The sequence below is a fragment of the Micropterus dolomieu genome, linkage group LG22, assembly GCF_021292245.1.
Source record: "Micropterus dolomieu isolate WLL.071019.BEF.003 ecotype Adirondacks linkage group LG22, ASM2129224v1, whole genome shotgun sequence".
Lineage (NCBI taxonomy): Eukaryota > Metazoa > Chordata > Actinopteri > Centrarchiformes > Centrarchidae > Micropterus > Micropterus dolomieu.
This window is the reverse complement of record NC_060171.1, coordinates 31,322,286-31,348,129: the sequence shown is the minus strand read 5'-3', so window position 1 is coordinate 31,348,129 and position 25,844 is coordinate 31,322,286. Positions and strand designations below refer to the sequence as shown.

Genomic DNA, 25,844 nt, shown 5'->3' with positions numbered 1-25,844 from the left:
CACACCTGCAGGTCCCCTCTTGACAATAGTTTAAAAAATTTACCAGATGGTTTTAGACATGATTTTAGCATGATTTAAAGCATGTCCAACAGGGGACCTAAAAAATGTCCCCTGTTCACTTTTTAGTCCCCTCTTAGTGGGTGTGTAACGACGTCGAGGTCCACTGTTAGATAGGTTGGTAAGTGCACACACACACACACACACACACACACACACACACACACACACACACACAGAACCCACACAAACTTCCCACATATCACCACAGAGGGGGTACTGGTCTATGACTAATGAAATCATTCTTGGCAGAGATACAAAATAGCTCAGCTGGAGATCAACACTTTTTGTCTTCTCTCTTTAAACACAAACACACATTTTCAACATTTTTATTGGTGTTTAAATATTTAAATGTTTCTTGGTCTTCGTCGGTCTTGATAAGTCGAGGTTGTGTTTGTGCTAGTGTTAGCACTCTATGTAACACATCTGATATTAAACATAGTAATCAACAAATTGTGTACACCCCTCTCTGTCCCCTCTGTTGTTTCTTTCTTCTTCTCTTTTCTTTCTTCTCGCGCTTTCCGGCTCCCTTTCCTTTGTCTTCCTCTACTTACACCTTCCTCTTAATCCTCCTTCCTCTGAGCGCCTTCCTGTGCTCTCAAACGCACCCACCCTCTCACACATTTTATATTTTTTTCATAGAAATTGAGAAATGACTGTATAATTACCAACAAAGCGCTGACTGCTCGATCTACATAATTGTCTCTTCCATACATTGCAATTATCTGCTATTTTGAGTCAAACACAAGTAATTGCAGGGTGTTTTATGTTACAGAGATTGTCTGACTGTGATCACAATAATCTTCAATAATCATCTCCGCCTACTGTGTATGTGTCATCTCCACGTGCCTAAGATAATCATGTGATGAAATATACATGTCAGTGTGTAGGATCTGCAGAAATAGGAGCCAGATTTGCAGACTACTCTCGAATAGTTGCCTAGGAAAACTATTTTAGCCTCATCTCTCATGAAAATGGTCCACTGAGCAAACATAGCAACCGCAGTGTAAACAAGCACAGAGACAAACAATACTACACACTGTGGTAACATAATCGCTGTCTTTTGAAAATAAAACCACCCTGTAAGACGAGGTAAAACTGAGTGGTCGCAGAATGAATGAAGCTGCACTAATGAATATTCTGAAATAAATTACATTACTATGTGTAATGCTAAAGGCATTGTTCTTCGTGATAAACTCACAGAGAATTATCACCCAACTCTGCAGTTCCCCTCAGCTCCACAGAGCTTTTTAGCACCTTTCTTCTCACAGCTCTTATCAGCATTGTTTTTAGCGGGAAAAAACCCTCAGATAAACCCACTGTACGATACCTGCCTAGCATCGAGCTAGTTTGGAACTAGCTGGTGACCATTCAGCAGCTTTTTGCTGTTTAACTCCAAGCCAGTAGGTAGGTCAGATGATTGATAGTTTCAAATACCTACTCACTCTCTAAAATGTGTTTTTACATATAAGTAAAATTTAAAGTTTAGGTGTTTTTGTGGTGTGTGGTAGAGAGCTGCATTGGGATTGGGATCCCATGCTAATACAATATGCCGCGGGTCCCACAGTGGCGCTGATAAGATGGAGTCAAAAAACAAAGTTGAAAAGAAGATAAAAGTAAGCACGCTGACGAGGAGGCTAAAACCCCTGGGCGCTGGCGTCAGTCGCCCGTGCGTCTCTTAACGTGCCAGGGAGTGAAGTTTACTCACTGCACAGTCTCGCTGGCTTCCATCACACGGGTTTATACAATACAAGACCAAAGAAAGTCAAGTCTGAAATTTGGAAAACTTCTCAGTTGTTACTGACAAAAATAAATGCAATGATTTATGTCTGTTATTCTGAACGTTCAGCATAGCCCAAACATTTGTGCCCTTTTTTTACTCTGCATGTCATAATGTTTGCGGGAATGGGCGGTAGAGGAACACACATGTTGCGGGAGCGGGCGCTAGTGGTCACAAAAGCAGCGGGAGCGGGATCAAGAAAAGAGTCCCGCGCAGGTCTCTGGTGTGTGGCCTTTATTTGATGTGATGGTAGAAAGAGGGGTAACAACAAGGATCCCCTGCTGGAATCAAACCAGGGATGCTGTGGCTATATGGTACGCGTCTTAATCACTAAGCCACCAGGCCACCCCAAATAAGAATGACTTTACAGATTGTCCACTGTTCTTAAAGTTATAGTTTCAAATTAGTGAGCCAGTGCTCTGACGTTCACTGAGACTACACTTCCTCTAAAGTGAGATCTCCCAACATATTTTCGTATTTGGCTGTGAGAAAAGTAATTCTAGGTTGGTATGAAGTCTCACTATGTGAGCACTGTAACCTTTACCTTGACTACTAGAGGTCCCTTTGATGTTGAGGTCACACTAAATTGGACAAACACATTTTTCCTCCAATAACTAGATTCCAGGGCTTTATGGTTGGGCTCACTGTATATATTTATGTGTATCAGTGTTTCAATGTGTGGTCATACAACTGCGAATAGTAAGCCAGAGGCGAGGTTCACCTCTTAATGAACAGAATCAGTGTGCAGCATGAAAGAGTCCGTCCGTCCTCTCTGATGTTGGGACTTTGTTGTATTATCATATACCTCTGTGGGGCTGAACTGCAACATGAATGATTGTGAGGTACCTCGTTTGCGTTTTCTCTACTGTGGGACAGAGTTTGCATTTGAACGACCGCCTTTGGCAGTCTGTCCCACGAGAGTTAGAATGTAAAGACACAATTTTTCTCTCTCTCCACTCAGCCTTAACGTCTCCTCCAGATCAATAGTATCATTTTGAACCAGATGAATAGTTGTTTTATTCTTTTCCATTAATGATGTTGGATGTTTTTTCCCATTAGACAGCAAACAAGATTTCACTTTGCTGGTCATGTGAGGGATTTTCATAGCTGCCCTTGAGATTTCTTTTTTAAATCTGTCACGAAATATAAAAGACGACTCTGAGAATTAACTTTTTGATTACTATTTTGATTGGTGTGCACATTTCTGTCACAGAGCTTTGAACCTTTGTCTTACCTTGAAGGCCCCAAAACTGTATTCTTTCAATTATCTTTTTCCATTAGTAATGGGATCCTACATGAACACGCTATGCATCCGGGCCATTCTAAAGAGAGAGCTGAAGTTATGATGCCTCAGTTCCACTAGCTTCTGTAAAGTCATTTCTTATAGTCAATAACTGTAAAAAAAAATAAATAAATAAAAAAACAGTGGAGGCCACACACACACACACACACACACACACACACACACACACACACACACACACACACACACACACACACCCCTCTACTCAGAGTGCAAACAGTAGTTTCAATTTACTAACACGGCCATTTCCGATGTAATGACATTACGACGGATGACACAGACTGGTAAGCGATAAGGACAGCTGCCTACTACTACAAGCTATGTTTACATTACGTTAACCTAAATGGGATAGCCTTTAGCTTTTAGCCACTGCAATCATTTTATTTTACATAGTTGGCCAGGCAATGCAACAATGCCAGCTGTCTCAAACAATAATAATGATAACATAAAGTACTTCTATACACGACTCTTACTGTTTTTCTTTTCAACAAGTCGAGGCAGAGCTGCTGTCGCTGCAGCTGCACTTGTCCCCATCTTCTGTGTTTTGGATTCCTGGTACCTACGGTACCTAGAAAAACGAGTACCGTCATGTTTTTAGTATTTGTGAGATGTACTGAATAGATATCAGTTTTCTTTATAAACTTTAATATTATATTATAATATATTATGTTGCATCAATATAATGGTATATAATATAGAACTATTCTAAATCACTAAAAGCCAACAGGTGCTCTGCTGATTTACAGATAAATATTTGACTTAAATTAAACAATGAATATGATTAAATACTAACATGTTATTTATGCATTTCTTTTATTTTCTTCCTAGTTGCTAAATTAATCAGCTTATATTAAAGGTGTACAAGGATAAACAAAATAAAACAAAAACAGGCTAACAGGCATTTTAAGGGGAAATGTGAGCCGGGTGTTGATGTGTGGAGAAAGAGCTCAACCCGCAGGTCTGACTTCTCTGACAGGCGCTGTACCAGGAATGAGAGAGCCGGCTCATGCATGATGTAGGGAACGCGCAATACAGAGATTGTGCTATCGGACAATAAAAGATATCTGTGTTCCACAAGTAGCCAAAACCTGTCCCTTAAGCTGTTTGCTGGGTAATGTTGAGCTCTGTTTACTGTGTCAAATCTTTCTATTGCTGATTTTTCTGACTGCTGAGCTCCTGCAAACTCCTGTGCCAGAAAGCGCATTGCATCATAACTGCATATTAATACGGTCATTTTGATATTTATTCACTTTTTCTTCTATTTTGACATGTTTGAAAGCATAATATAAAACATAGTTAATGGAAATGTTTTTAATGCGGTAAAGCTTATAAAATATGCAATAACTGAACAGCGACATAACAAATCATGCTGCACCCCGTCCTCAAGGCACCAAATCTACACAGCAGATTAGCTGACTAATCTAATGCTTTAATGCTTGAACTATTAGAGGAAATACTTTAAAAATGTTTTCAGAAGGCTTGAAAAAAGAACCTATTTCAGAAAGATACATTGTTTATATAAACATTCTCTGAAGTATTTCAGGTGTGCTGAAAATCAGTGGATGGATCAATGCGGTTTAGGTGGTGTAAAGTTACTCTGAAGCACATGTTGTGGACACCCAACACCTAGAACTAAAGTTCAAACAAACAGCTATGCGTATTGCTGTTTTGTATAGTGGAACGTCAAACTACATGAAGCGCTCCTCTTCACTGGCACCCCGCCTTCAACAGTACCTCTGTATCGACAGCACCACTGTGATTGCTGCCCAGGCTGCCAGCAAGCCTCTGAATCTTAAGAGCCGTCCAACGTGCGAGGCCATGATCACAGCTACAGCCCTGCAGCTTTGCCTTCAACATCCACTGAATCCAGTATTACCTGATCAAGGACTGTGCTTAGTTTGTAGTCCGGGCTCTAGTCGTCTCATATTTGGACTCTGTGGTTCTAGAGGGGCTCTCAACTCCTCGAGCTGTAGCCAACATCGTGAGCAGTGAATTCTAACGCCAATTCCTGTACTTCCTCTCGAACTAAACCCTGGGAATGGCTTAATAGGCTAAGTAGGGTGCGCTTGATCTCTCCAGGACTTTCCATGGCAGCTGGTGCCTCACTTTGCTCACTAATTCTGCTCTGCCTTCCCTAAGGAGCCCTGGCCAGCACTCCTTCAGTCCTTTATTCAGCTCCATCCTGACTCACTGGTGGATTGACCTTCCTAATCCAGTCAGGAGTGCAAACTCACTCCCTATCTTCCAATATAGACTGACAACCCTCGCACTTTGATTTCCTCCTTTTTCTTCCTTCTTTTTTTCAGGTGATTTTGCTCTTGTTGTGTTTACCGTAGCAAAATTAGTTTGCTTCGCTCTTCATGCTTGTAATTTTGATGAAGGAATTTACTCTCACTCAACCGTTATACTCACCTTAAGCCTTAATAAAAAAGGGCTGTAAAAATTTAATTGTTTTCTCTCAGTTTCTTGAAATCGCTTTAATCGACTTTTGGCTTAATCTAAGACCATCAAAAATAAAAAGACAGGCACTGCCATATCTCCTGTGAAGTTGCTATGGCCAACGCTTGCCAACTTACACATCCAGCGTACCTAGAGCAACAGTAATATTCATCACAAATGCACACGATAAAAGGAGAATTTATTCATGATAACAAAACTCCCTGGGTACCTGGGTCTTTTCAACTTTCTTCAACAGTTACCTTTGTCCGACTGACTGGAAGTGTACAGTGGGTATAGCAGAGCTTTCTTTTACTGAATCCCACTGCCTGCTGCTGCTGCTGCTGCTGCTTGAAACCGAGTCAATGTCCCATTCAAACATTCAAACACTGAAGATGCCACTAATTATGAATGAAACCTCTACACGCTGGCATCGTCCACCCAAACTCAAAAGGGAAGTTGGGAAAGGCTCAACATGCGGGATCAACAACACTGCCAGTCATGCTCGTTTTGACTCCCTTGTGAAATGGAAGGACATTTTCCACAACACAACTACATGAAAGTATGTTAAACAAACTTGTTGCTGTCAAATGCTTTAATGAGCTATTGTATGTTAAAAAAATATTTGATGAAACAAAAAAAGAATCACTTCATTGTTTACTGGTATAGTGGCAATTTAAGAAAATAAATCCTCAATCAGAGTTGAGTATGTAAATTAAGTGCGTAACGCAAATACACTCACAAACCTCAGGTTTGTGATGGACAAGAGACAGCCTGTCAAATCTGGATGTGTAAATGAACCATGAGACCTGGCAAAATCTGCTTAGAATTCGCTTGACAATTAGATGGAAACATGGCTAGTGGGATTGCAACATAGAGTCAATGTGTTGTCAAACAAAACAAGGAGCTGAAAGAGGCTAAAAAGCTGCACAGTTTGCTACTTTGGGACTATAAGAAATCACTTTTACATTACTCATACTCGTTGGACTAAGGGTTAACATAAAAGTATTGGTTTGTTTTTGAAAGTTTTATAATAAAATATAATATATTTTATTTATATATATATATATATACTGTATGTCCAGTGTTAAAGGCCCTGGAAACGTGGTTTCTCAATCAGCCTCAGTACTCTGAATAAAGAGGTCCTTCATCAACACAATATTTTCTACCAAAGTTAGAACAGTTTTGACTTGAGAGATTTCGGTTTCCTTTTGTTTGAAATGGGCAGTGCTTAACATTTGAATCTGATGACAGTTAGTGGGTTGTTTGGTCACCCAATCTGATCAAACTGCACCCTCACGGCCCTGATGAAGCAGAATCTGACTTCAAAATCTAAATAAGCGATGCTTATAAAAAAATGTTTAGCTCATTTTGCTTATATAGTCATAAATTTTAAGGTTATAGAGCAGGGTTCTGCAAATAAGTCTGGCATCGGGGCAAATGTTCAGGCCGCCTATTGCGGACCACTGTTATAGAGCATTACTTATTTGAAACCACATTTTCAGAGGCTTTAATAGGAAGTGTGAGATTTAATATTTTTTAAGTCAATGTAGTCAGGCTTATTTTGGAAATATGTCCTGATAGTACAATTTGTATATTATTTTGTATCATATTTTGTGTAAGTTTTTGAAACTTATTTGACTATCATTTGTGCCAGTTTTTACTGATTTGTGCTCATTGTCACAACATTCTAATGATCGCTCATCATAGTGTATTCTAGATCGTTGGCTTGTAGCTCTGAAGACAACAATGTACCACTGACTCAAGGATTCATTCGTTGTCATGTCTTAAACACATTCTGCCTGTGTTCTGTCATCCCACAGGGCAGAACCTATTCTGCAGCGAATAAAAGAGGACCGCACCCGGGTGGTTTCACCCTCTTTTGACAACATCAAGTACGACACCTTCGAGATCGAGGAGTACCCTCTTTCTGCTCAGGGCTTCGACTGGGAGCTGTGGTGCCGATACCTCAACCCACCAAAGTCCTGGTGGACACAACGTAACCACACGGCCCCTATCAGGTAAATACAGGAAGATCTGACAGACAAGAGGAATTCAAAATGAACCTTTTGGACAGTTTTGTTATCATGAATAAGTGAGACACCAGAAAAACAATCTACCAGTGCAGTATTAATTATTAAATATTTGACTTGAAGCATATTGAAGTAGGTTTGATAAGATCACATACTAAACTAATAATTTCACTAAAAACACTAATCCCCATGAATAATTATGTATGTAAATTCTGTAGGTGCAGTGTCACTATTCTAACCCATATAAAACCCACACATTAATATTAAGCACATTAAGTGTAACACATAAAACTGGAGTCTCATCAGAAGCAGTGAACAGTTACACAGATTTAAAAAGCAAAGCAGGTCATTTTTGTCACCACTATTACAGCAGAGACTGCTTAGACACACTGCAGAGGCTACGAAAGAAAAACAGCCTTGCAACAAGAGCAAAATTGTCTCCTCACCAATATCTGCAGGAGGATAATACATCTGTTGTTAAGGTTCATAGCAAGCAAATCAATGATGCAGTGTTTATAGATTTGGACAAAGACAAGTTGGTGTATCCTGCTCAATATTGTAATGGAGGAAGATGAATTCCCACAATTATTTATTTCTCTATCTTCTTAAGTAGTTTTTCTCTAGTTCAGGTTGTCACTGGCTTTGCTCACAAGGCCCGTTATAGAGTACTGTAAAAAAAGAAAGAAAGAAAGAAAGAAAGAAAGAAAAAAAGTAGCACTTTCAAGGCAGTTTTTACAAAGAAATTATTAAAGTAGATATGTATTTTATTTCATTTGACTTTTTCTGGTTAATTGAGAAAACAACCACTAAAGTATAATATCAATTAAGATGAGCCCTGCATTATTAGCTATTTATCTGTCCCTGTCTTTTAGAGTTCCCATGTGTCAAAATCTAGTTTTAATAATATAATTTGTTCTCATATTTAAAAAAAAGTGAACAGATGCCCTGGTAGTAATATTTTGAACATAGGAGTACTCTGGTCCCTAGGCAAATACTTATTCTGCCATGTGTAGTCTGATGTGTGCACTGAGAGCATAAAAACTTGTAAGACAACATGATCAGTTGTAAATGAAAGTGAGAAGCAAAAGTCGTACGATTTTATATTTTACAGTCTAAAGCCCTATTTTGCCAGAATATAACTTTACTGTGCACCTAGCTAATTTAACTAATCCTTTCAGACGGTATTTTATAACCATATCGAAATTACAGGACGTGGTCTGTAATAGACATGGATATTTCACAGGACAAAGCCAAAAAAAGAAAGCCAAAAACCTCCCCGGGGGGGACGCCGAATAGCTGAACGGGAGGCGTAGAGGAAGAGACGTAAAGGGGGTTATTCCTATGTTCCCAGGGTCCTGTGTCCCACATATTTATATGGCACATGTACTGTTCGCAGATTCCTATGTTCCCCAGTTTTAGGGTTATGGTTAGGGGGGTTTGAAGGAATTTAGGAAACTGCAAACATAGATACACTCCCAACATGAGGCATGGATTACTGTGCGAGGTGAATTTACACATTTTACATTTACATTTCATTGTCTCCAGGTATGCTGATCGTGACCTAAGCATTACTTTGTTAAGCAAATACCATTTCCTAAGCAAACCTGACAAAATGAAAACATTATTAAGATAATATGTTTGCCCGGGGTGAAACCAACTATTTAATTAAAAATACACTGCTCAAAAGAAATAAGGGAACACTTAATCAAAGTATAACATCATGTCAAATAAACTTCAGGGATATCAATCTGTCCAGTTAGGAGGCATAAACAATTGTGAAACAATGTCACCTGTTTTGGTGCAAATGAAAGTGACAACAGGTGAGAGGCAGCAGCAAGACAAAAAAGATTTTGCAGGTGATAGCCACAGCTCTCTTCCTATAATTTCTGACTGACTGCGGGCTACTGGTGACCAAACTGTCAGCAACAGACTCCATGAGGGTGGCGTGAGGGCTCGACGTCCTCTAGTGGGATCTGTGCACACAGCCCAGCACCATGCAGCTCGATTGGCATTCGCCAGAAGACACCAGAATTGGCAAAACCAACATTAGCCTCCCCGTTCTCTTCCCAAATGAGAGCAGGTTCACACTGAGCACATTTGACAGACGTGAAAGAGTCTGGAAGTACCGTGGTGAACGCTATGCTGCCTGCAACATCATCTAGCATGACCAGTTTGCCGATGGGTCAGTGATGGTCTGGGGAGATATATCCGTGGACTGTTGGGTACCACTGGCCTCATGTGGCAGGCAGCTCCTGGATGATGAATTGAACATTGATGCCGTTGACTTGCCCTCATGTTCCCCAGACCTGCATCCATTGTTATGTTGTCATTTTGTTATCATTGAATTATACAGTGGACAGTAAAGATTTTTAAACTTTGAACTATTTTGTTCATAAAGATCTCTTGTGTGCTTTAAGTGTTCCCTCAATTTTTTTAAGCATTGTATTTCCACAGACACAAACATAACTTTAGAGATGTAATTTCTTGCTGGATAACAACAATGTTTAATTTTCTAGTTTTAAACTAACTAATGATGCTAACATGATGTTATGAGGCACTATTTAAAACATTACTAAACCTTAGCTTAGCTTTTTATCTCATGTATTATTAAAATTATATTGTTGAGATATAATATTTAACTATTCGATTTGTTGTGATTTCATTGTGTGTACAGCACAGACTGGTGGCTGGAGAGAAAAGCGTATGCTCAGAGCCGGTACGGGGAGGGCCTTGTTTCTATTAGCATTTTGGGTTTCAGAGTTTCTGTCTGTTTGCCAATCTGTGTATCCACAGGGAAGAGAAATTCACCCAAACAAGCTGGTTTTGCAGCGGTGCTGTATTTCATATTGATAAGAGGAGATGTGTGGGACTGACAGCATGAATATTAATAGGAGTTATTTTTCACTCCTGTTGATTCAGTTTGATGTTGATGAAAGATCTGTTTGCTTTTTTCCCTCGATTTCCTCAAAATGTCCTGAATTTGTTGTGGTAGGCGAAGGCATCATTTTGACAGTTGAATCATTTGTAAGTATAATGGATAGCATAGGTTTATCATGAAAGGCTAAGGCCTATGTTTAGAGCATCAAATCTGCAACATATTTAAAAAATGGACCTTCACCTACACCGGGCACCTCGGTGAAGGACGTGTGAAGGAAATTTAAACCACCTGATGCATTTTTCTCAATGCTAAACATGTTTTACAGCTTTCTTTTCTCTCACCTCCTCTCTTCCCTCGCTTCACCCTCTGTTTTAGGAGCCCCGCTTTGATTGGCTGCTTTGTGGTCGACAGGAAGTACTTTGAGGAGATTGGCCTGTTAGATGAAGGCATGGAAATTTACGGTGGAGAAAATGTGGAGCTCGGCATCAGGGTGAGTTGGCTTGAGAATCTGTATCTTATTAGCTGCACAGCCATGGAAACCACATGCCAACTCTGTCCATTTCTCACTCAGTATACAGCCCTATACCAGAGGTTGGTTGTTGGTCATTTTGACAGACAGGGTCGTAAATATCCCGTCATCATCTATTAAATACCTGTCATTTCAATTTTTTTATGATAATGCGACAGGGTTTTTCCTGCATAGAGAATTATTCCATTTCCGTATTTTATTTCATCCTGCCTCCAGCTCAGCCTACAGGTGTTTTCTAGCAATTGTGGCACTTCTGTCATTTGTTACTGCAATTGCGGTATTATGCTGAAGTGTTGACAGTGCATTGGGAAAATGCTGAAATAACCTGTAATGTAATAGAATTTAATTTTCAAAAAGTCAGATCACAATAACATTTCATTTACAGAAATTACAGATTATTTATAGAGCATTTATAAAAGCGTGGACAGAAAAATGAACACTTTCCATGTCACCACACGAAGCAGATGAATGATGACCACCTTGCTGCCACTTGCTTGCATTAGCGGCCACTGGCTGATACACATGATCAGTATTATTTGCTTGACATTGACCCTCCACCGAATCACTCCCTCTTTTTTCACCTCATTCAACAACCACATCACAATTACTGGGCTTTCTAAAGAAACTTCGGACACTCTGCTGCCACTACTTTTTGCGATATAGCCGTGCAAATGCAATGGCTACAGCCAGCTAGGCAACAAGTCATGCATGTGAGATCAAAGACAACAGCTTATTAATATGCACACTTGCCGCCAACTGCACAGGGGGTCTACTACAGGTGGTCTATATATGATTACAGAAAGTGTTGCATGTGAATTACTTAACATTAAGGTAGATAGCCCTTTGTCTTATTCTGTCAAAATGCCAGCCGGCCTTCAGGTTTTTCCATCATAGTATTAAAAAAATCAGTCCGTGACGGAGAGTATTTGGTTAACGCAACCCCTGCTCTAGCGCTAAAAATATCCTGTCCTGTATACCATTAAGGCTTCTGCCATTGTCCCTGTCCAGATTGAAACATCCTGAAAAGCAGACATGTCCAGCATACAGAAAAAGAAGAATGACCTTTCCTTTGACAGAATGGGGGCTTTATCAGTCATTCACATTATTCATTCAGACTGACTCAAGCACTCTGAGCTGATTACTAATGATGTAACAACTGCCAGATAACATTGTGACTTAATGTAATAACATTACATTCCCAGTTAGTTGTGATTTTTCTATAAAATGCAACCACATTAAATGACATTTCTGACATTATGATGAATGTGCTTTTTCTATTATTTTTAAATGTTGTTGTCTGGCAGTATTTAGCATCAACAGGTGTTGCAGCAGCAGCAGTTGGCTTACAGTTATAACGTTGACAGTTATAGCAGGGATCTCTAGTCTGGTCTCTAGAGGCAGAGGGCTCTGCAAAAGCACCGTCCACTTAAGGCTGCTAATCAGTCCCAAGAGGACGCAACTGTTGGAACAGCTTCGAGACTGAATGGACACAGGAGACATCATAGGGAAACTGTTGACTAAGGCTTAGTGCAGAGTGACTTACAGTGTAGTGTCAGTGAAGTACAAGTTTGATTATCAGCCCAGGCTTGACTTACGCTGATCCGAGTCACTGGGTTAAGAACACATCACACTGTGAAAAATGTATGATTCTCTCAGGCTTGACCATGTCAGGTTCAGATTTAGTGGTTAGCTGTGGACAATCAATGATAGGAGAGCTTGAAGAGAAGATGGCAGGGTGATTACTGCAGTGTGTCCTCTAGCCTCAAAAAGAAAAACACATACTGCAATGCAGCAACACATCACTAACCACTTTACTCTTCCATCCTTCTAATGTCCAATAAAAGACATTCACACAGTTATCCATCAATACACTGTAGAAATTATAATGGGATGAGCAAAATCTCATTTTAGGAGGATGAGCATCCACTGAAAAATGCTACAATGATGTACAAATGATGATATATGTGTTACACAAATCACTCTACACTCATTTGTGCATTGTGTTTAACAAGTTACGTATTTTGACTGTTGTAATCCCATGATAAATTGTGGGATTTCCTGAAGGGAGTGTCCACTCTTTTTTATTGTACATTAGTGACTTGAAGGATGCCTGTTCATCTGATTTTTCTGTATGTGTAGATGAGTCTGCTATTCTCGTGTCTCATGAAGATTTAGCAGCTGTGGAAAAGTCTTTGAGTGAGGAGCTTCAAAATTTTGGGATGTGGCTGTCTGATAACATAGTCCATCCTTTTTGGATCCAGAATTAAACTAGGAAAGACGCCAGAGATTAAGGTAAAGGTAGAAGAGACATACACATACATGGATGACCTCATGGCTGAGAACAGGGAAACGGCGTGGTTTATACATTTAATGGCGCCAGCAAATACACAACACGTTGGCAACACTTCCCAGTCAGCTCACTTTCATTGGCTGTTGCGGGGTTCTGATCAGTGTGCCTCTGATCCACTCAGAGATTATGTCTGTAAACCCCTCACACTACAGGATCATTTGGTCCGATAATTGCTTCCGAACAGCCTCGGTTCAGGAACGCCCCCCGCGGTTGATGGGAAGGGCGAATTGGACCCCCAAGTAGATTAATTATCTAGTGTGGGGCCCACATAAATTGTTGGCATTGAACAACACTAAAGATGTTAGCCAGATCATTGGTTCAATGCCAGTTTGACTAGGCCGCAACCTCCTGGTTTAATAGTACTCAAATATAAGCTTCAGACTGCCCAAAACGAGTTGATCTCATCTTTATTCAACATGTTTTCTACAATTTAATTGGCTTCCAGTAGAAAAAAAGAGTCATGCAAATCAAGTTGGGACTTACCTATAAAACTGTTAACAATGGGGTCCCCAAATATCTGTCCAGCTACTTTTATTTCTTTAGAGACAATCACAACTATGGAACAAGAGGCAGCTCAACAGATTTCATTCTTTACAATTTCTAGTACAATGGGCACAAATACCTTTTTATACATGGCTGCAATTGAATGGAATAAGCTTCCAGTATCTCTGAATCTCACTGAAGCAGAGAAAAACTTTAAGCAGGCTATGAAGAAATGGCTAGGAAATCTCAGAATAGGGATCTCAGAGCCTTGCACAAATTAACTGGGAGTTCTTTTATGTTTCTTCTTTTTTGTGATTAAATGGATGGATCCCCCTTAGATGATCACAATATAAATAAGCATGTGTGCTTTATTGTGTAATTTAATCCTCGAGAGTTTGTAAGTGTATGTGAAGCAGTCTACAGGTGAAGCAGTAGTATGTGTATTTTATGATTGTCAAATAAATCCCTATCTCTATCCAGCTAAGACAATTTTTTCCCAAACCTGTCACCAGACAAAAACACTGACACTGGACAATTCACTGCCAACATTTTTTAAAGTTGTGGAAATATTATGATTATGGTTCATACAAAGGTGAACTCGAATTGCGGATTTTTGAGGGTACACTAACTCTGCCCTTCTGCATAGAAGTTGGACTAGCTACACACCCATCCACCACCACTCACCCCCACACCCTTAGTGAAGTGTAGTCTTCATAGGCAGCCATTCAAATCACGCAAATCTCCCACGTTCCATATGGTGTGAACTAATTAACCATATCAGACATGATCCTGATTGACAGTGACAGCCAAATGGAGGTCAGATTTCTTTTTTGTTTTTCCTCAAAATACAAAATGATTCCAGGGTCTGGATCCTCTTCATGACATGTAGAAGTAGATCAGGAGGTTCATACATAAGGGAACCTTTTCCACTACAGTACACAACCAGAATGTGCAGTAATGCGATTAAAGGACTACTAAATGTACACATTGATTTGATTCCATATTCACACATTAAAAGAAAATAATGTATCGCCTATGTAAAATCACATGTTGATTGTTTAGGTAACGTTATGTACAGGTTTTATAACAGTAGGTTATAAAACTAAACAGCTGAACAAGTAGGCCATTAGCAGTATCTTTGATGGTGGATGGGTTCTGCTTAGAGAGAGTAGTGAATGCATCCCGCAGTTTCCATAGTAATTTAATGCTGCCATCCATAGCTGTGAGTGTGACTTCATACGCAGTGACACTGTAGTGGGTTAGTGAGCAAGAATCACTTTGAGTCAGTCATGTTGTCACAATAGCAGGAGCTGGCTGAACTGCTTCAGCTCAAACAAGTAAAGGATACTCATGAATTATGGCACACTAAATATTCCCTTTAAAATGGCTTTGACCTCGTATCATAAACATTATATGATGTCATGAATATAAATGGCAAAATCTGCAGAGGGGCTTAAAATGCCCTGTTGTTTCTGCACATTGTGGGTCATTGGCAGTAATGTGTCTTTCTGTGCCTCATAAAAACATTTTGTGCATGGCTCGGCCTTGACTTTCTCCATAGGAGGCTTGAATGTCAGACCTCTGCAGTCAAGTATGTTGAGTCCAGTAATGGCTTTCTCCTTAGTGCAGAAACCATAAATGCTTCTCCATATCCAAAGAGGTTATCTTCTATTATAGAGCTCTTTTTGGCATATACTTCTTCAGAATAAGCCCCTACTGTAGAGACAAATTGCTTGAACACCTGTTGACATTAGCACAGAGGAGACCTGGATGGCTTATTCAGCATAGCATCAGCAGTGAGGCCTGGAACAGCCGGCCTCTCTGTGGGAGGAGATCTCACCATCGCCGCCGCGACCCTGGCAGTCCGTGTTTTTTGACCCACATCAGATGCTCCCTCCAGCTGTCGGCAGCTCTGCCCACATTACAGTTTAGCCTATGCACTAAAAGAGGGCCTAGAGTGTAGCACAGTGCTGCAAATCAGTTGCCCTCTGCAGCTATGACAACAAACACTGAACTGAAATGAACCCGTTTCGGTGAAGAGACACTTCAAAGCTACTGTTGAGCTTGTTGCGTAGTTGTTCGCGCATCAGCGTTGGTTCAGGGCAGGCTAGAGCTGGACAGATTTACCCCCGCCTGTCTATCTGTATGTGGTATGAGGTTTTTGAACGGTTGAAAAAAAAGGTTAGCAAGAACATCAGCCAGAGAACTGACATTTCTTTTCTACAGCACACACTTCCAGTGCCACAGGGGTATTTGAAGACAGAACCTACCATCAAATGTAGCCCCAACAAGCCCGCCTAGACACACAAACACATCATCATTGTCAGTGATTTCATACCAAATAGTTTTGACTATAAACACATCAAGAATGACAAGAAAAAGTCAATATTTTTTTGTTAAAGTAGCAGACTGCGCCGCGAAAGAGCCTTTTGCAGATCAATGATTATGTAAATCAGCTGACAGATATTTTGACAGAATCAGTTCTGCATGCGTGTCTCAAGGGCATTGCTCTTACTCTAACTAATTCATCATGTGTTGAGTTCAACCCGAGGTTTAAGTCAGAAAACAGCCATTTTGTTCTATTTCTATATCTCCCTCATACCAAACACAGGCACCTTTTGTTATCAGCGATGTGAATTTTATAATTTTTTTTCTCCCAGTTTCTGCAGAAGCGCTCTGTATCTCCGGCCTGTACGCTCCTATTGTGATAAAGATTGCTTTTATGAAGCTTCAGCTGCACCATGGCGTAATATTGTGCATATTTAGTGCTCATTGTCTCATGTCGTCTTTTTTATCACAATGGGCGGTCGTCCTCAGCATCATTTATAATTCACAACTTCATTTGTTGTTGCCTTTCGCCTCTCATTTTCTCATTAAAACTTTTAAAAATGCGAGATTTGTTCCGCGTTAAACCAAAGAGGACAGACTGAGAGACAATTAGGGATGTAAATGTGCTGCGTTTTGTCTTGGTGACACACATTCAAATCAGACAGACATAAGTTCCAGACATTGGATGCCAACACACACACACATAAACTGCAAAAACTCAATGTCACAATTATCCGTGATGTTTTCTGGGTAATAGTTAGTGCATGGCCGTGTTTTCTCCCGTGGGAGAAGGCTTTTTATTTAGAGAGAAGATAGCAAAACAAAAAAGGAAAAAGCTTTTCGAAAGGATGACTCAAGAAGACGAGGAGAAGCTGTTATCCTCTCTCCGCCTCTATTTCACTTTCTTTATCTTCCCTTTATACTTCCTATTTTATCTTCCTTCACTTTTATCCCTTCACCTTCACTGTTTTATGTTTCTCACTCTTTCTGAATCTCTACTCTTTCTCTTCACTATCTGCTGTTTTTTCTCGTCTCTTTATCTCGCTCCGCACACCCACACGCTCAGACATAGATTGTTATGCTCGAAGAATAGCTCCACATACTCTAAACCCGTGTTGTAAATCCTTTAGAGAGAATGTTGAGGTATTTCTGAGGGAAGCATGTATTATCTGAGAATTTGGCTCTAGTTTGTGCTCCTGCCTGGGCGCCAGGCCAGTGTGACAGTTTTACTGTTGTTCTGCAATAGCTCTTTGCTTTGGAAGGATACAGAGAAGGAGGCTGGCCGGCGGGAGGGATTATAGCGCAAACACAGAAACAAAGTGCAGGACTGGAATAGAGAGAACAGGCATTTCTATTTAAATCAGCGTTCTCCAGCTCTTGTTTGGTCGGTAAGCTGAACTAAGGTGCCTGTTGCAGAATTGTAGCAGTGCTATCATGGAAATTATTATCTGTTTACTTCATGAAAGTCAGATATTTGTGTAACCATGGCAAAAGCTACTAAGTTGACTGAACAGTGCCCACTGGAAAAGTTTATATTATCCAAAAAATTAAACAACTGCTGAAAAGTTGCATTTGACAGGCGTTAAAATGGCAGTCAAAACACATTTAGTGAAAGAAGTTAAAAAGCCAACTATTTAAATGGAAAACTGAAAGAAGATTTAGTTTCAAGTGTGTGTGAATAAAGTGTTAATTCAAGTGTAAGCGTTGAGTGAAGTATCAGTTGAAGTAAAAGTTGACATTCTAACACTGAAATCATTTAAGTGTGATAAATCGAGCTGAACGTGTTAGTGGAAGTGTAATTACTAAAAGGTGAAAGCAGTTGAACTGTCAGCTAAAGAGTAAGAGATGAATGCAATTGAAATGGCAGTTGTAGCAATTGGTAAAGGTAGTTGAAAATTTAGTTTAAGTATAAGCACTGGAGATGGTTTAAGTCTGCACTGTAAGGATACATTAGGAATTTTGCTTTGGCAGGATACAGGGAGGGCTAGCAGGAGGGAACAAAGCACAAACACACAAACAAAGTGCAGGACTGGAAAAGAGAGAGCGGGCGTTTCTAAACAAATCAGTTTTCTCCAGTGCTTGTTTGATCGGTATACTGAACTCCTAGGGTGCCTTTTGTACGCACCGTACACACTATTATTACTTACTAGTATACATTGTTGGCCTTACTGGTATCAATTGTCACTTGTAGATCTGTTCCTATATTCATGTTTTATTGATGCTTGTATGTTGTTCCTCAAATGTAAGTCACTTTGGTCTGCCAAATGAGTAAATTTAATGTTGAAAATGTTACAATTTCTGGAGAACATCTACTCCCTGCTGAAAATTTGTGATTGAAACATTTGAAATAGTTGATGTACTCAAAGATGCTGAATGTAGGTTTGATTTAGTGTACCGTTATGCATTGTAGACTCCACTTACACATGCATGTGAAGGATTGTTTGTGTTTTATAGTTTATATTTTATTTTATTTGTTTTCTCTTAGTGGTTAATAGAATGTAGATGGTTAGAACCAGAGAAAGAACAGCTGATTAGCAGCTGTTAGCAAGGCCAAGGCAACCAGGCAGTTGTAAATACATGACATGTAAAAAAAAAAAAAAAAAAGAAGAGGATGAACGAGAGAGATGTGTTACTGAAGGTATATGAGAAAAAGATAATTGTTTAATACTGGAAATGCACATTTTATGTTTATCATGATTCTAGAATCCGTGTATGGTTTGTGGTCGTTTTTTGTTTTTTTCTGTTTGAAACCCAAACAGAAAAACAAAGCAGCTGCTTTTTATTCTATGAGCGTTGTTGGATCCCTGCTGGTTTTCAAACCAACTGGCTACTGTACATGTGCGCCTGTTGTTTGCAACAGCTGTGGTCTGTGTCGGGCTTCATCCTACCAGAGGGAACGATCACTGACCCTCCGCAGCGCACCAGGTTGCTCCCGCGACCTCCTCTCCCTCTCCGTAGACATACTATGGGTTGTGTTGCCAGTGCAACCGGCGCATTGGATGGTTAGTGGTCGTTCCCTCTGGCTGGATGAAGTCCGATGCTCCTGTTTTACGCCTAATTCATGTGCTACTGCAGCCTAATGAGCCTCCTGTTTTTCTAACTAACAACCCACTTATGTTGATGTTAAAGCTCAGTTTAATTAGAGGAGACCGGGTATGGTTGTAACTCTTTTTGTTTCAGCAACTACAACTCACTCAATTTCTTAGGTAGAGTTCTCAAAATTTTATACAAAGTTCCCACATTTGTTAACTACAAATGGCACCAATTCAGTCCTCTACAAGAATATCTCAGACCTCGTGAGTTGATGTCAAATGCATTGTGTTCCCTTGTGTTCCTTCTCACAAGCTGCCCTACACTTCTTTGCCCTCTCCACTTGCGGAGACTGAGTAGGGAAAAGATCAAGTGCCGATACATACACCAACATGTGAACTACATGTGAATGGGGAGTACTGGTCATAGAGCTGACAAATGAATCCTGGTAACCCTGGAGTGCAGGCTGGGTGGGCACTCTGTAAAATTAAGAAAGGTTTATGTATAGTGGATGGTTATGACACTTTTTAAAGAAGTGTTACCACCCACCCCACCCTTGTCAGTCAATGTTTAGCTAGCTGTATTAGCATAGTGGTTTGAAATTAGAAAGGATGTTGCCTAAGAAACTAAATTTCAATCTACTATAAGTCATACAATTATATCTGCAATAGTATAGATACTAAACAAAATATAGTCTTGGTCAAAAAATTTACTTTCTTACCTCAAAATCAGTTGTTTCTCTATATATTCTGAATGTACCTATTTCCAGACTTGATAACCACCATGCCTCAGGGAGGAAGTAGGTAAATACTGAAATGACCACCTAAATTCTATCTTATCTCTAATTGGTGGAATTGGTGTTGTTACAACTCTCTCCATGTTACAACCATCACCAAAAGTTATTAGATCAGTTGAGCTGGAAATCTCAGTTGAAATGTAATCATTGAAAGCAGATGAACTGTGAGTTAAAGAATAACACATAAAAACTGTCAGCTGAAGGGATGAAAGCAGTTGAAATTGCAGTTGAAATAATTTTAAGATATTAATGCCGGCTGGTGATGTGGCCACACATGGAGCTCATTATTATAACATACCCAAACATATTCCTGTAATATCGCACAACTAAACTAAATGATCAAAGCATGGCAGAGGGCTGTTGCATTCATGGTAAACCAAATCTGAACATTTATTTCATATTTCATGGCCCTGTCATGATGCTAGCTAGGCCTGTGTAGATATATTTGACAGCTCCCACTGTAACCAAAAGTGGTAAAAATAGCAAGCACCTGGGTGGGCATTCTCAGTGCGCTTCTGTGATCCTTTCTATTCATACTAATTCTATCAAACAGGCTCACTCACGGCAATGATTTAATTCCCTCTTTAGAGGAAAAGGTTTAACTGCCATGTACCTGGCAGGTACTGAAAATATCCATACATTTATTTTGGAAGTCCCTGCAGTCACTAATGTGTGTGCATTTTTGTGTTTGTGTGTAACAAAGGTGTGGCAGTGTGGCGGCAGCGTAGAGGTCCTGCCCTGCTCCAGGATTGCACACATCGAGCGTGCCCACAAACCCTACACAGAGAACCTGACAGCCCACGTGCGACGTAACGCACTGAGGGTGGCTGAGGTCTGGATGGACCAGTACAAGAGTCACGTCTACATGGCATGGAATGTTCCACTACAGGTAAACAGGGACTTTGATACTGGTCTTTTTCACTGTGTGGGACGGTGTGTGTGTGTGTGTGTGTGTGGGGGGGCCTAATTGTGGACATGCTTATTTGTGTTTAGAGGCTGTGTCAAAAATCTCCTGTCAACCTTGACAAGCACCATCATGGACGTCCACTCGAGAATCAATTTTGTATAAGGTTGAATACAACTGTGGAAGATGGTTCTATTGTGGGTCCAAGTCCATCTATCCATCCATTGTCTTTCGTTTATTTGGGGTCAGGTCATAGTGGCAGCAGGCTTAGCAGGGTATTCCAGACATTCCTCTCCCCAGCAACACTTTCCAGCTCCTGCGTTCCCAGGCCAGATGAGATATGTCATCCCTCCAGCGAGTTTTGGGTCTACCCCGGGGTGTCCTCCCAGTTGGGTGTGCCCGGAAAACCTCCAAAGGAAGGTGCCCAGAAGGCATCTTTATCAGATGCCCGAACCACCTCAGCTGGCTTCTTTCAACTCACTCCGGAGGGAGCAATCCACCATTTTCCAACAGAAAACCATGGCCTCAGACTTGGAGGTGCTGAACTCATCCTCATCCCAACCTCTTCACACTCGGCTGCAAATTGCCCCAGTGTGTGCTGAAGGTCACGTTCTCATGAAGCCAATAGGTACCACATCAACTTCAAAAAGCAGGGACACAATTCTGAGGTTCTCAAACCGGACACTTTCCTTGCCTCAGCTGTGCCTTGAGATCCTTTCCACGAATATCACAAACAGGATTGGAGACAAGGGTCGATCCAACCTTGGTGGAGTCCATCACCCACTGGAAACATGTTTGACTTTGTGGTAAGAATACAGACCCAGCTCACTTTGGTTATACAAGGAACAGATGGCTCATAGCAATGGCCCCTGTGGCCCATACTCTCGCAGTACCAGCCATATGATTCCCTTGGGACACGGTCGTAAGGCTTCTCCAAGTCACATGTGAATTGGATGGTCAAACTCTCTTGAACCCCCCTTCTTTCCCTTCCTGAGTCGCTGAATTGTTAGCCAGAATCTCCTTGAGGCACCACCAGTGTCCACCAGCAGGTTCTTAGGTTGCCACCACATCCGACATCAATGACCTTCTGCCCACAGCTCCTGCCAGCCAACTCTGAATCTGTGAAACATGTTCCACACACCATTTTTGGTGGGTGTAGCAACCAAATATAAAATAAAATTAACGATGTCCCTGTTTGGCTACCCCACAACCAAGAGTAAAAAATAAATAAAAGTACAAACTGGGCAGTAGGCCACAGTACATTAGGTAAGCAGTGCTCTTGGCTCCAAAAACACACCTACCTGGTTAATAATTTTTTTTATCTTGCATTTTTATGTTGTGGTTGGGTTCGGGGGTCCTGATCATAACAGTCATAAATCTTTTATTAAGCTAATGCTTCTCCCTTTGTTCTACTCTTTTTTTTACACAACATTTTCACTGTCATGACATGTGTAACTTTTAGATTATGGCTTATTGTTTAGTAAGTTTTAGAACACTAATGAGGTCATTTATAGCATTACCCGAAAAATACTGCAGTTGTGTTCCACTGCTCAATTTTTTTGACTGCAAAAGTGATTTCATTGCAACAAGAACCTGACATGAAAAAGTGCGTTAGGCACAGCTTTTTCCCTGACTGCAAGAACTTGACATGAAAAAGAGTGATTTACTATATTTGTGTTGCTTATCTTGTGTTGGATTCTAGTATAATTTTCATCTATGTGTATCTGACATTTTTTCCTTTGTATTTATTGTTATGTTCAAAGTGCATTCAAATGCATAGATGTATATTATAGTCTTCAAAATTGAAGGACATCTGCTCTCTGTGTGATTGCTCTTTATACAGTATGTTTGTTCTTGTCTTCCTTTTCAGTTATTATTTCAAGTTCTTACATTGTCATTCTAAGGTAGCGCTGAAATGATCCTGAGGCCCTGAATTCTGCACTTGTTAGTTTTGAATTCTTGCAACATTGGAGATTAGGAAGTTGAAGCGTGTTGTGCTTAGTTAGTGCACGAGTGAAATACCCAAAAGGTGAACTCCAATGTGTTTGAATTTCATTCTTTCTCTAGAACTCAGGAATAGACATCGGAGACATTTCGGAGAGAAAAGCTCTGCGATCCAGACTCCAGTGCCGGCCGTTCAGTTGGTTCCTCTCCAACATTTACCCCGAGCTCAGATCCTACAGCGACACAGTTGCTTATGGAGTGGTGAGTTCAACTTTTTCCATTCCGCTCTCAGGAATCCTAAACATTTGCAGTCTACAACCTTGATGTAAATTGCAATTTCATTACAATGTGAGATGGGGTTGTTAATTACAATACACTGCTATTCATCTGATAGGAGCCCACAGGAACAAGTCAGCGCAGTCTGGATGCCAGCCCACAGTTTGAGAAACACTGCACCACATACATAAAACGAGATGCTGTCTCTCAAGGGGCTATCCGTAACTAAATTGAAATTGAAATGGACTCCCCACTCAGTCCCCACTGGTTGCTACACATACAAAAACTCCTCAAAGCAGAACATAAAGTATTCAGGAGTATTTGAATTCATTATGAAATAGGAACAAGACACTCCTTTAGCTTTATCAAAAATTAATATGCCTTTGTTGTGGCAGCTTACCAACAAGGAGTTTTACAAACGTGTGAACATATTTTTTTTGTGTGTGTTTTCTCTTGTCACATTGCAGCCAAAAGGCAACATATCTTAATGGTGTGCTCCCACAATTAAGGCATATGTGTTTAGATATAGGAACAAAAGTGTCATTTGTGAATGGTGTGTGTGTGTGTGTGTGTGTGTGTGTGTGTGTGTGTGTGTATATATGAGTGAAAGAGAGAGAGATTTTTTTTTCACACAATGTTCCCTTTACAGTCAGTCATTATGGGGATTTCTTTTTCTTAAGGGTTTATTTAACCCTGCATAACATTTTATTGTCAAACAGTTGCCTATTTAAACAGCCAGTACACAACATTACCATTCATTTGGAGTGGTGTTTGTGACTAACATTCACTCAGTTTTAGCTCTTTTTTTGGTCTCCACCAACTGCTGGGGGAAATATCTGGCTCTGCTAAATTCCCCATTATGTTGCCACCAAGTCACTAACTGTGTATGTCTCCTGTTTGTTGCTGGACAGTGGATTTACCACTAGCTTATTTTTTTACACTGAAAACAGTTGCCTGCTACAGCTTGGAATGACACTGATGAGAGCAGTGAGAGTGAGCTAAAACAGTAACGTTTCTGGCCATAAAAACAAAACAGAAACACTCCACAGAGCTGAAGGGGACTGCAGTCAGGTTAGGGTTAATTTTTCTGTGGCTTCATCATCACAAGCTTTCACGTTAAACTTAACTAAAACTAAACATTTACATTAAAACATAACTTTTATAACAATTTTCAAGTTTTAAAGCCATAATTTTTCATTAACACTGATATTTTTTTTTTCAGGTTAACACTACAGTTTTACCCTTTACCTGTCTTGTAAAATTTTTATCACTCAGGCTTTAATTTAGAAGTCAGGCATGATCATGGATTTATTTTGGTAGGGTCGTCCATGGTTATTATAAGCACTGAAATTCCACAAAAACCACCCCATGAATAACCATTTCCATTAAAATTAAACTTTTCTAAGTATTTTTGGGCTGTAGGACTTGAACTTTTACATTAACACTGAATCTAAATGCTATTTCTTTCAGGTTGGCTATATTCCTTGTCTTTTTCTGTTTCAAATATTTTTCTTCACTGACAGGCACAGACTACACCCTAGTTTAATTTGGGATTGAGCAAGTGTTATTTAAATTGTCATATTGTATGGCATGTAAAAATCACTGAAATAGTCTTGAAACAACGTCAACACCTCCTCATGACTAAACATTTCCATTAAACTAAACTTTTCCAAGTATTTGAAGCTGTAAAGCCAACTTTTCCATTAATGCTGAATCTAATTGCACGCACAACATGGGATATATGCTTCTGTGCTGTAAGAGCTCACTTCACATCACGGCAGAAGGGTATTGAAAGGGTGAACCTTTTTACGCCACTTAATTTCTGCATGGCTATTCCTCTCTTCAGTTAACGGCTGTGGGAGGATTTTGCATAATTGAAAAATGACAGTAATCTGTTGAAAGCTGAGCAGAATTATCACCACCACTCTGACTGCTCCTGCTGATAGAGGAAGAAAAATGAGTACTTCTTGGCCAAGTCCAATTACTATTAATTTATCAATTTCCTTTTTTCTTGTGATTTTTGATTGTGGCCTCATTTTAACCTTTTATAGAAATAACTTCAGTGCAGATACTGTTTGAGTCATCTGTCTTCTGCAAGCTTGCAGTCTGAAAATTACCACCACACTGAATCTATTTCTTTCAGGTTAAAAACTGTTTTATTCTTTCAGCTTCATTGACTCCGCATGACTTCAACTTTCACTGATGAGAAAAACAGTTATGAATTGAGTTATGAGAAAGGCTGATATGGTTCTAATCAGACATTAGCAGCGGCAACTGAGTCTCTTGCTCTGAAAACAGCCCCTGTGCCACCTCTTGTGTTTGTTGTTGGATAAACACTTCAGTCACAGTGCGAGCTGGATGGAGTTATTTGTTGACAGGTTGACACTATTGAGCATGTGCGGGGGCTCGGCTTTGAGAGCGTGAGATGAAAGTGTTGCCACAGTGACATCTGAGAGATGCAGATCTGAAGTTTACATATTTGACAAAACCAAACTCTCGCAGGAGATATAGCAGTTGGAGAGAGTACAACATCTGTGGATGCTGTTATTCATTCAGCTTTTATTTAACATGAAACAAAAGCTAGAGGAATGCACGGCTCACACAGGGTAAACACTGAACAAAGACACACATTCATACAAAGTCATGAACTTTCACCAGTTTGACATCGAGTTTTCAGCTAAACAGATTTTTTAGAAATTCGGATGTCATAACAAGTC

At 40.1% G+C, this 25,844-nt stretch overlaps 1 protein-coding gene across 6 annotated transcripts in view; it reads left to right on the top strand.

Moving 5' to 3' along the window:
- galnt18a (UDP-N-acetyl-alpha-D-galactosamine:polypeptide N-acetylgalactosaminyltransferase 18a) overlaps nucleotides 1-25,844 on the top strand; it is a 172,106-nt gene that overhangs the window by 104,940 nt on the left and 41,322 nt on the right. For 5 of the 6 annotated variants that reach the window (XM_046038108.1, XM_046038107.1, XM_046038106.1 and 2 more), the window contains exons 5-8: nucleotides 7,400-7,597; nucleotides 10,863-10,977; nucleotides 20,707-20,892; nucleotides 22,975-23,112. In XM_046038108.1, the coding sequence (XP_045894064.1) occupies nucleotides 7,400-7,597; nucleotides 10,863-10,977; nucleotides 20,707-20,892; nucleotides 22,975-23,112 (637 nt within the window). Of the gene's footprint in view, nucleotides 1-7,399; nucleotides 7,598-10,862; nucleotides 10,978-20,706; nucleotides 20,893-22,974; nucleotides 23,113-23,245; nucleotides 23,704-25,844 lie in introns of those variants that run through there. The other variant, XM_046038109.1, reaches the window with a different exon arrangement.